The 11,381-nt window shown below is 55.1% G+C and overlaps 1 protein-coding gene across 4 annotated transcripts; it reads right to left on the bottom strand.

Annotated features, from left to right (window-relative positions):
- Positions 1-443: 443 nt before the first annotated feature.
- Positions 444-10,083, bottom strand: ALKAL2 (ALK and LTK ligand 2). 4 transcript variants are annotated; one of them, XM_044771852.2, is made up of 6 exons: positions 9,915-10,083; positions 8,681-8,998; positions 7,285-7,338; positions 7,118-7,198; positions 3,972-4,037; positions 444-1,067 (listed from the first exon to the last, which is right to left on the bottom strand). In XM_044771852.2, the coding sequence occupies exons 2-5, from the start codon at positions 8,937-8,939 to the stop codon at positions 3,973-3,975; spliced, it is 459 nt and encodes a 152-aa protein (XP_044627787.1). In that variant the 5' UTR covers positions 8,940-8,998; positions 9,915-10,083; the 3' UTR covers positions 444-1,067; position 3,972. The 4 variants fall into 4 exon arrangements, with proteins under 4 accessions (XP_044627787.1, XP_044627788.1, XP_044627789.1 ...); XM_044771853.2 differs by having other exon boundaries at positions 444-1,004; positions 9,915-10,048; XM_044771854.2 differs by lacking the exon at positions 7,118-7,198 and having other exon boundaries at positions 9,915-10,048.
- Between the last annotated feature and the right edge of the window lie 1,298 nt (positions 10,084-11,381).

Below are 11,381 nucleotides of genomic sequence, written 5' to 3'. Positions count from 1 at the left end.
CCGAGTGGGCTTCCACGCTGAGAAGCCATGTCACTAACACACAGTGGCCGATCCACCGTCCCTAAGGACTGGCAGCCTCCCATGCCCTGTGGCGTGCCCTGTGACACTGTGCCCTGTGGTGTTGTGCCCTGTGACGTGTCGTGTCCTGTGGCATTGTGCCCTTTGTCGTTCCCTGTGAAGTTGTGCCCTGTGATGTACCCTGTGGCGTTGTACCCTGTGACATTGTGCCGTGTCATTGTGCCCTGTGACGTACCCTGTGATGTGCCCTGTGGCGTTGTACCCTGTGACGTGTCATTGTGCCCTGTGGTGTTGTGCCCTGTGACGTTGTACCCTGTGACATTGTGCCCTGTGGCGTTCCGCAGCATCCTGATCTCACGGATTGTGAGTCGTGACTTCCAAATCATGAACTCGTCAGGAAGGAAGGAGTCACCAGAGACCTCGTTATAACAAAGGCTTCGTTTATTTCTTGTGCTTCATTTACAGTATTCACATATTGACAGTATCTGGATACTATTTTACATTTATTACAAAGGACAAATGAAACTGGCCTAGATATTTCACAGATTTACACTCCACTGTCTCCAAAACACAACTGAAGGGTTTTTTTTATTCATGCAGTTGCAAATAATACTCTGGGAATTTAATTGTAAAAGTAATAAAAAATACTAAATCATACCATATGCTTTACGAAAATATAGTTTCAGATTCTGCTTCTGTTTCTAAAGAAATATTCTCTGGTTTCATCTAATCAGGAATGTGAAGTCTGTCCCCCGGTGCTCAGTAGCACGCCCACCGTGGCCTCCCTTCTGTCCTCCACGGCAGCGAGCGCGAGTCCATCTGGTGCACCGACTCGCTGAGTCCGTACGTACCACGGACGGCGTCGACAGCACACGCAGCTCCAGTTCAGGAGCAGTGGGGGAGTCTTCTGCAAAAATAAATCTCTTGTTCGTAGGGCGTCCCTGCAGTTTCCAAGGCACTTCTCAGGGCTCCTCTGGCTCTGCTCGCTGCAGGAGAGGCAGACTCGGGGTCACATCACCGTTCACACCTCCGTACCGATTTCAAGAGACCTGTGCATTCAGTGATGCAACGTCACATGTCATAAACAAGGAATCTCGGTCTGTGTCTATTTCCTGTGTTCCCCAAAGCAGTCTACTTTACTGTGGAAAATAACTCAGTTCCACAGTTCTTACGCGCCTGCTAAGTGACAGGAATGAAATCACCATGAACAGGAGTGAACGCTTCCTCAAGTCGAAGGAGTAGTGCTCAGTGTGGATGTGTGGGTGTCAGGTCCGCAGTGACTCGGTCTAGCTGAGTGACAGCTTGTGGCACCCTGGGAAACCGTGATGGGCCTCACTCCTCAGAGTCAACGAGGGTCTGCAAACCAGTAATCCAGAATCAACTCACTCTGGTGCTCCCTACAGTACACCTGAGCCGGCAGTAGACTGTGTTAAGTTTGAAGATAATGAACTTGGAGGCTACTAAGATGAGGCTCACTTTGTAGACTGAGCTTGTGTTTGTTACTCAAACTTCGCTCCTTAGAAATAGTGCAGAGCTGAGGCCAATAGTGTGTGTGCAGGAGCCCGCAGTGTGCGTGGCAGGGCGGGCAGCTGGCTGGGCATAGTAGGGGAGGTTCAGGAGGAGGAGGCAGGGCTTTCTCTGAGACCCCAGGTGTACAGCATCCCTGTGCGGGGACCCCTTTAGAGCTCCGCCCGTAGGAAGACGAGGCTGTGGTCTACAGCTGGAGAGGAATCCTGTCTGCAGCCCTGTCTGCCCCCTGCGTCAGGACAGCAGGGGAAGGGTGTGCATGCAGCTCGGCCACACACGGGAAGCTCACTGCCAGCAAGAAGCATGTCCTGCAGGGTGTGCCTTGCCCTCTAGGAGCCACTCGCCCAAGTCCTAACCCAGCTTGCAGGGCACAGAGAAGCCCCGATGGTCTACATTGCGGGACCGGCCGGTTTAGAGTTTGCTGTTGCAGTTTAAAACTTCTGGGATTACAAGAAGTTCGTCTTTAAAAAATGTCATGAAATTACTATAATTAGCAGAAATGTCTTTTAAACTTTACCCATTTCTTGGCTAAAGGGGGCAGAGTAGTGACAAGTGCGACTGTCAAGCAGGGTGGCCTCTTGGGAGCAGCCCCTGCAGGCACGCATCTGTCTTTGATCTGCTTCATCTCCAGTGAGGCTGACGTGGCTCCGGGGGGACTTGGGCGGCAGCAGCAGCACCAGAACCAACCCCTCTGCCCCATGCCAGGACTCCTCTCCGGCATTTCCGTGAGTGTCCGGGCTGCGTTTGGCAGCACCCTGCGTTCCCGTCCTGGGACGGAGGCAAAGGTAGAACCCCCCATGATCCCACGTCAGCACGAATTCTGGGCCGTGGTGCTGCTCCAGCTCCGTGACGACAGTCAGCCGTTCCAGGAGCCATCAGCTGTGGGAGCAGCTGTCAGTCAACAGGCATGGAGACGGCAGCCTGTGGCCTGAGACGCCCCTTCAGGGATGTGGTGGGGCATTCGGTCTCCCCACTCGTGAGTGAATGGAAGTTGTTCGCCAAGGATGTGCCTGGAAACAGTGTTTTAATGTAAAGAAATGCCTAATAAAAATAGCATGCTCATCTCTGGCTTGTCACCTTTGGAGACTTACAAAAATCCATTCATTGCTTTAAAATAAAAAGCCCTTTCCGTGGGGCACGTGGGCCGTGGAAGAGAAACTGGGCTGTATTCAGATGAGATGTGAAGGTGGGAGGCAAGTTAACGCACGGCATTTCTCAGCTTGGCATTGAAACCATGTTCTCACTTCCCCCAAAGAAAAAGTGCCATGAAAGTTTGAGTGAACCGTATAAACGTGTGTCGCTTCCTCCAGCGACCACGTGCTTCACTGAGCCCCACTGCTGTTCCTCCATTGGTTAGCGGGACTTCTGATGGGAGGAGACAGGGCCAAGGATGGCGTGGGTCCGACTGGTGCCTCCCACTGCATCCTCCCTGCATACCCCACCCCAGAGCGCCAGGGTTGGCCCCACTCCCTGCCTGTCGAGACATTGATCAGCACCGCCCTGTCCTCACTGAGCGTGCCTGAGGTGACAGGTCACTGCTCGCTCACCCCTCATCTGAGACAGATTCATGCCCACTGGAAACATGTGACTCTCCCGTGTGTGCTAGTGCTCCTGGATGCTGCTACATTCTCTGCAACAGCCCTTTGAGGCCAGGAGCATGTCCTGAGTGTGGGGATGGACCTGGCGTCCGGCAGTGCCCAACACAAGACATGCCTCTGTGACAGTATGAAATCACAGTTTTGTGACTGAACTCTATGCATTGCATCAGGAAAGTAAACCCTTCAGTCCATCCATTGACTCGAGGCTGAGAGTTGGTGTCACGTGTCAGCCTCAGGAGGCCAAGGTAAAAAGTTTAGTTCATAAACTCAGTGTGCGTTGATATTTTTACCATTAGAGGCTATGAAAAAATAACTTTGATAGAGACATTTAAAGAGGATGGCTATTCTTAGCTATCCTTCATAAGCTTATTGGCATAATGATAGAATTCAGCACTAACATTTGCCGGATATATCTCTAAAATTTGCGGATGTGGTTAGTCATACACTCATTTATGACTGTTAATGAGTGGAAGCCCAGATGTCAACAGCATGGTTTCAGATTGTACCTAATTTATGCACTAAGTCATGTGCCGACATCAGGTAGCTAATGGGCTGTGTTTCTGGTTAATTAATTACACATACTCCGTGCCAACATGTCATCATATGAATCATTTATAGTGACCGCCTGGGTCCTGTGTGCAGGCCAGTAGGGGTACCTCTTATTGATGGCCAATGTTTGGAGATATTTTGAACGTTATGTCAACCTTCCTCAAAGTAAGGCCAGTTGAGCCAGAGAACGAGTGTTTCTAAACTCTCATGAATTTTTCATGTCCCAAACGGGATTCCAGTGTTTGGTGTTCATGCCAGTACGATCTGCTGTCAGCTTACCTTATCCGTCCATGCACACTGGACTGACAGCCAGCCGAGTAAGAAGCCTGGCACATCGTTTATAGTCTACAGTGAAAATAAATCACAGACCCTTGTCAGTTACCTCAGCAACTCTTAAATAAATAGCATTTTTTTTTTACAAGTATATCCACTGCTAAAGCCATTTCTTTCTTTGAATATTCTGACTCCCTAGGAGGGTTACGGAGACTGTCGTCTGCAGTCACGGGCTCTGAGCTGTCGATTTAATAATTGATGGTACTTTGGGGGCTTTTGCATCACATGGCAGAAGTTAAGTAATGTAACTGGGGGCTGTGGAGCCGGGCAGACGCAGCCCCCCGCCCAGCTGCCTGCACTGCTGTTTCCTCCCTCGGTGGCTGCTGGGCTCATCGGGACAGCTTTAGTTTTGCTCCCCAGCAGACAGTCTTCCCAGGCCCCGGGTTACGTAACTTTTAGGACATGTAGGCTGAGTCCCCACTTGAGCTGATCATTAACACAAAGCCTTCTGCATAAAAATTCTAAAGAAAGTGGGTCAACGGTCAAGCAGCAGAGCAGAAAGACCTGGGCTGGAAGCAATGCCTGCAGACTGACTCCCTGACCTCGTATGTAACTTCCTGTCTCAATGGCCCCACAAGTGGCACCTCACAGACAACAGGTGAGGTTCAGTGACCATGGCCACCAAGGGGTTTCTTCATAAGGAAGTTCTGTGGAGAGCAGCAGCAGTTTATCAATTACTAACTTCTCAAGAGTCACAAAATCCTACTTAAGGAAGGAAGCGTTCACACAGAACTGAAATTCTGAATGAATAATGGACAATACAAATGCAGGACAGTCAGACCCGCCTGGCTCTGCTCCTAAAAACATGCCACCCACACGTGGAGGACGTGACAGTGTGGATGCAAAGGAGGAAATGATCCATCAGCTGGAAGCTGGTCGCCTGGATTCCCAGGGTTTGCTCTTCATCAGTTGACCACACTTTTTAGGATGGAGCTTTCCTAAATAGACCACATGTGGGTGCAGTGGATTCTCTGAGCACACGGTCAGTACTTTCCTTTGCAACACATCTGGAGATCCTAAAGCTGACCATGCCCCACTCAGCCCTGGTCTCTCCAACCCCAAGGTACTAAGATCTGGGGATCTTATTAAGGTGCAGATTTTGTCCAGCAGGTCTAGGTGGGACTTGAAGGGCCTGCAGGTCCAAGGAGCTCCCCAGGGGAGCACACTGTGAGCAAGAGCTCTGGGCTCCTCTAGTTCTGACCTTCTGGGAGTCTAGGAAGCTTCTTTCATGCACCCAAAAGCAGCATGCAGGTGGTGCGGCTCCACTCCCAGCTCCTTGTGGGCTGAGAGGTGGAAACCGAAAGAGGAGCCACTCATCCCAGAACACAAGTCTGTGGCCCTTCCGCCCCTTTGAGGCCCGGGAGCAGCCACCCTGGTCCTGATCACATCTCTGGGTGGCACGCGGCTGAAAAAACAAAAGGGGGCAGTGGGGCTGGGCACAAGCGGGGTCCCAGTGCAAGTGTGTGGGTCTGTGTGACGGCACAAGCAATTTAAGCGGGTGGCCTGTTGTTCATCCATAAATGAAAGGACCAGAAGTAATGACCCCAAAGGTCACTTTCAAATTTAGAATCTATGATCCTATTACTGTAAGACAATAGAAGAATATATACACATTTAAACAATAAATATGAGAAGATTCTCTGGACCCAGGAAGCAGGCTAATTCTCCCACAGAAGGTGATTCCACTTTAGAGGAACAGGGAAATAGGGGAGCAACGTGCACCAGGTCCGTATGGCGTGGAGGAGGGGTGGGACTGGGCACAGTGCTTGGAAATATGGAAACGCAGCCTCGAGGGGCAATGTGCTGCCCAGGCGTTAGCCGGTGTCACTGCAGGAGCTACCGCGGGCCTGGCCTGGCACCCACAGTGCTCGTGACGGCTTTAAGGCGGAGCGCCTGGGCTCCCTTGAAAAGGTGGTGTCCACAGCCTCACTGGCCACGTGTATCAGTCGTCTAGACAGGGAACTCCAGAAAGACCACTGCTATGACTCGGGGGAACTCTGCTGCCCAAGCAGAAAAAACTTCCACTTTATGTAAAAGGCTTATGTTTTTGAAGGCAGGACAGACAGGTCTGCCGCTCTCTGGACCATCTCTGGACACAGCCAGAAGGGTTTCTGGTGCGTATGCATGACTTCCTTCCCACAAGGCTTAACGGGAATGAAATTTGTAGTTCTATACAGAAAAAACTGGTCCAGGGCCCTAGCAGATGTCACTCTAGCTAATAAGTTGCTCGTTATCATTATATGTTTCGTACAAGGAGTCACTTTTGGGAAATAAAATACGTTTTGTCATGGAGAAACAACCAGGCAGTCACAGCTGAGAGCTGGATGGAGTAGGACAGCTGCCCGTCTGAATCAGTGAGGAAGCCAACCAGCAGAGCGGGATTCTGAAATTCGAATAAAATTCTCGATGATGAGGTTATAATTACCGATGGAAACAAACGGTCTGGTCAGGGCAGTAGGGGTGATCAAGAAAGTGCCCCAGGACGGGCCAGGTCCCTCGCCTCTTTGTGCCCCGGAGCACAGCCCCCTGCAGGAGTCATGGTAGCAACTCCTGCTCAGCATTTGTTTGATTGTCAGACTTGAGCAGATACAAATGCAGGCATCCTGCCAGAATTCATAAACGAAAGGGAACATGAGCAAGAGGTCAGCCGTTCCGAGAGCGGAACAATTCCAGTGCATGTACATAATTTTCAGTTTGGCACTAGCTGCTTCAGAATGCAATTCTCTTCTTCAGTGGTTGGTCACCCCAGCCCCTGACTCCGTGGCTAAGAAGGAATGTATGTTAGCAAATACGAGTCCCAGAAGGCAGGGGCCTGTTTAGCTAAGGGGAAGGACATGTGAATCGCATCATCACTGGGCTAGTATTTCTTGTGTGTGTGTGAGGAAGACTGTCGCCGAGCTGACATCTGTGCCAGTCCTCCATTCTGTGTGGGATGCCACCACAACATGGCTTGACTAGCGGTGCTAAGTCTGTGCCTGGGATCTGAACCTGCAAACCCCAGGCCGCAGAAGCAGAGCACATGAACTTAACTGCTACGCCCCTGGGCCAGCCCGTGCTAGTATTTTTAAAGCAGCTCAGACGCTGTGACTTACATGCGGGGATGGTGCAGTCTCTGGTGTTGTGGTAAAGTCTGTGAAAGTGTTTGCTGCACTTTGGACTGAAATAAAGAGGACCTGGAACGTGGAAGGAGAAACAGATCGTGAGGGCGCACAGAATGTGAGGAACCGGGAGAGGTGAAGGAGCGACGAGAAAAACTTACCTGTAAGATGTTTTAAAAACTTGTCCTTCATCCTTAGATCTCGAGGAACAATTTCTGTTTGAGGGGAAAGAAAGTAATTATTGTATTGTCTGAAAGAAGTGTTTTTTTCATGTGATCTTAAGTGAATGTTGAAGACAGTTATTGGAAACTCTGCTTTAGCCGTGTGACACTGAACTAAACACACAGAGGGGAGCCCCTTGATGGTTGTGTACGATGTAACGTGAACACATGATCAGACACACATTTTCTTCAAAGAGTAGTAACTGCTCAGAAAGCTCCAGTATCCTTTGTCGAGTCTCGACCACCAGGACAGAGACAGTGATCACAAAGTCGTCCGTGAGGAAAGGGGTGTGTGTGTGTGTGTGTTGACAGTTAGCCTCCAGGGAGTAAATCACTTCTGGACACTTTCATTTGCACAGCTTGGGAATCAAGTCCCAGCACCTCTCAAAATTCTAGAAAGAAAACCTGATCCTTCCAACAAAAATTTGTTACAGAACTTTACTTTTTCTAGGTACATATTTAGAAAAAGAATTTAGTGTCTTCGCACCACCCATTAGGAAGCCTGGTGTGAACTCAGGGAAGCAGACCTGAACCTGGCTTCTAAGGAAGGAAACTGCTGGAAGGCCCCCCTCCCACCCCTCACACTCCTGCACCCTCCTGCTGGTCTGTCCCGGACCGGGCCTCCCCAACTGGGCCTGCCTTCAGCCTGCGTTCAGCTTCCTGACCCTGTGGGCGACCACTTCTCACTCACCTGTGACAGGTAATTAGTAAGTTAGCTATGCGGGCATGTGGTCCACTTACTGATGTCACCACGGATACTCCTGCCATCTGAAGGGGGAGCATTTCCAGCCGACTCTCACTCACTGGCGGGGTTTAGACATCTCCCAAATGTCAGTCTTCATTCACTCCTAACCTTAGTCAGTCTGTATAAAATTGACCTTATCGTATTTGACCTAATTGTGTCCCGGAAGCACTAAAAGCCCGTGCCGTCTTCCTCAGAAATTTCCCGCGGGGTAGTGGCTCTGCTGGGGGGGGGGGGATGTCTGTCTCAGTTGAAAGTGCTTTGCTGAAAATACTTCCATTTCCAAAATAACAGATGACAGCTCTGTGCGAAATTACCGACTTAGGTAGCGACTCGCGCATCCTGGAGGCGCGCTAGGGGGAGTTATGTGCCAGGCATCGTCCACGGCCTTCCCGTTTCCTTCTTTTTTAAGAAAATATTTCCTAGCTTTTTAAAACAATCGAGATGGATTTATCTTTTTAAAACGCTTTCTCAAAGACAATTCCATTTCCAAGCAAACACGAATTCCTCTAGCGTCTCCTGAGACCTGACAGGCGGGCGGCCGCGGGTACCCCCACGCACGCGGGGAGCCCCGGCCGCGCGCAGGCCACTCACCCGCTCGCTGCTCCTCCGGGTCCGCCCCGTAGTCCGCGACCTCCCTGCGGCCCAGCGCGTAGTCCTGCGGGCCCCAGAGCTGCAGCCTCTTGGACTCCCCCGAGTGGTACTTCCTGAGCTCCTGGACGATCTCCACGATGAGCCGCAGCAGGGCCTGCCCGTCCGCGGCCTCCCGGGGCTCCGCGACCCCCCGGCCGGGCCCTGCCGCCCCCAGCACGAGCAGCAGCCCCAGGAGAAGGGGGCGCCCGGGTCCGCGCATCGTGCGCTCGCCGCCGGCTGGAGGATCCCACGCGCTCCCGGAGCTCGGAGCTCGGCTCGCTGCGGGGACAGGGGTGGGGGGACGGGAAGAAAGTGGGCGGGCCGGAGGGGGCGGGGGACGGGGGAGAGGCCGCTCCCACTCAGAGGCGGCCAGGCCGGGCGCCCCGGCCTCAGAGAACCTCCGGGGACCCCCGAGGACCGCCCAGGGCCCCCGCGGGTCCCGGGGAGTGCTGCTGACCCCGAGGACCCTCGCGGACCCCACTAATACGCGAGGACCTCTGCTGACCCCCGAGGACACCTGAGGACCCCACGAATCCCCGAGGACCTCCGCTGACCCCCGAGAACGCCCGCCACTCCGGCAGACCCCCCGCAGACTCCCAGGACGGGCGCCCTGCACAGTCCCCAGCCAGGCGGGAAGAGGCTGGGCCGCGGTCTCCGCGAGGACCCGCCCGAGGTCCCACCTCAGCGACGCCGCGAGCGGAGCCTCTGTGCCGCCCGCCCCGCTCCGCGCGTCCCGCCCCGCCGCCGGCCTCCGAACTTTCCTCGCAGCGGCACGTCCGCTCGACTTGGCAGCGCGGCCACCGGCACAACTTTCTCCAACCTTAGAGACCCGCAGGGCGCGTCTGGGGCTCCGACCCGCTCCCCTCTCCCTCCTAGAGGAGCACGCGCGTCCAGGGGCTCCGGCCCGTGCACCGTCCCCTCGGAGGGGGCAGCTCGGCGCGCCCGGGTGAGTGGGGACCGCACGCCCGGCCCAGGGGCGCCCAAGTTTCCAGCAGCGCCTTTGTGTGGCAGTCGCCCCCCCAGGCCCGGTGTCCCCGAGCCCCGTCGAGGAGCCCCAGTGCCCGGACCCTCGCTCAGGCCGCCCGCGACGCCAGCTTCTAGAAGCCCCTCGGCCCTCAGCCGCTCGGGAGGGGCCGGGCCCACACCTGCCTGGCGCCGCCCGCGGAGCCACCTGCGCGCCGAGCCGGCCGCCTACCTGCGCCGCCGCAGCCGCGGCGTCCCGGGCGGGCGTCTGTCGCGGCGTCTGTCCCTGGAGCCGCCGCGCGCCCTACTCCATGCCGGCGGCGCAAGCCTGCGAGCGCACGGGACGCGCGGGGCGGACGCGGCGGCGCTCAGAGCTGGACCGCGGCCGCTGGGTGCGCCGCGCCGATCCGCCCGGACCTCGGGCTCTTATGCCCGCGCGCCGACGTCAGGCGGGTCCCCGCGGGCTCCGCGCGGCCCCAATTAGAAGGCGCTGGAGTGTCGGTACCCCGCGCCTTCGTCAGGCCCCCCCATCTCCTCCCACCTCACCCCCCCCCGGGCCTGCCCCCCCCGGCTCCCCCGTCCCCCGCCCCCTCCCTCTCCTCCCTCCCCTCCCCCGCCCCCTTCTCCCTCCCCCTCGCCCCCCTTCTCCCGCTCAGTCTATTTCCCTCCGTTCCTGTCACTTGTGACAGGATGAGAAGAAAACGCCTTTACCAGGAACTCGGATCTGTTTTTGTCTAAATGTAGATCTCGGGCTATTAAAAAAGGAGCTGCCTGATTGCCTCGACATTTAATAAGTCACTTAGAGTCTGTCCGTTGTGGAGCGACCTGCCGGGTGGCTGGGGGCCACTGGGACCCGAGCGCTTGGACGGCCCGCGGCGCGTCCCCGAGGCGGGGTCCCCGAGGGCGGGGCTGGGGTCGGGGTCGGCAAGGGCGGCGCCCCGGGAAACCCGGGGTGCACGCGGTTGCCTGGCGGGAGACGTGGCGGCACCCCCTCCCCAGAACCCGCGCGAGAGGACGCGTCGAGGCCCTCCGGGCGGGGTGGTCCCTGCCCCCCTTCCTCGGAAACGACTGCGGGAGTCCTTCCCTCCAGGCCTCCGTCTTTCAGAAAGTTTTGGGTCTTTGGATGTAGGCAGGCGCCTTTGTGAGAGCTCAACAATTTATCTCCTTTAATTTTTTTCTTGTAAAATATATTATCAATCAGTTGCACGCTTTCCCATTTTATTGGCGCTTTCTGGGCAAGAGCTGGACATGCTCCAAGTCAGCGATGTGATTGGGAAAGGTGTCCTGAGAACAGTCCCAGAAGGGGCGAGCGGGGGCGGGGGCTAAAAGCCTCCGCATAGGCGGGGCGGCGGCGTAGGGAGCCGGCGCGGGACGCTGCAGGTGCGGGGTGCTCAGAGCGTCCGGCCCAAGAATGGGCCTGGGTTGCTGGGCCGGCCGGAAACCCGGGGAATCCTCGCTCTCTCTGTCTCTGTCTCTGTGTCTCTGTTTGTGTCTCTCTGTCTCTGCCTCTATCTCCCTCCCTCGGCTAGGTGTGTTTCCTCCGGAAGACCAAGTGGCAGAGTGAGGGTGGGGTAAACAGAATAGAGATGGAAGATGCTGAAATGTGGTCATCTAAAGCCTCCCCCGCCACACGCGCACCTTTCCCGCGTATCTGTTTATACTCTGCTCTCTTTGAAAGCGAATAGTTTGATTTCCCAGT

Source organism: Equus asinus, chromosome 6, assembly GCF_041296235.1.
Source record: "Equus asinus isolate D_3611 breed Donkey chromosome 6, EquAss-T2T_v2, whole genome shotgun sequence".
In the NCBI taxonomy this organism is placed as follows: Eukaryota; Metazoa; Chordata; class Mammalia; order Perissodactyla; family Equidae; genus Equus; species Equus asinus.
This window is presented reverse-complemented; position numbering and strand designations above follow the sequence as displayed.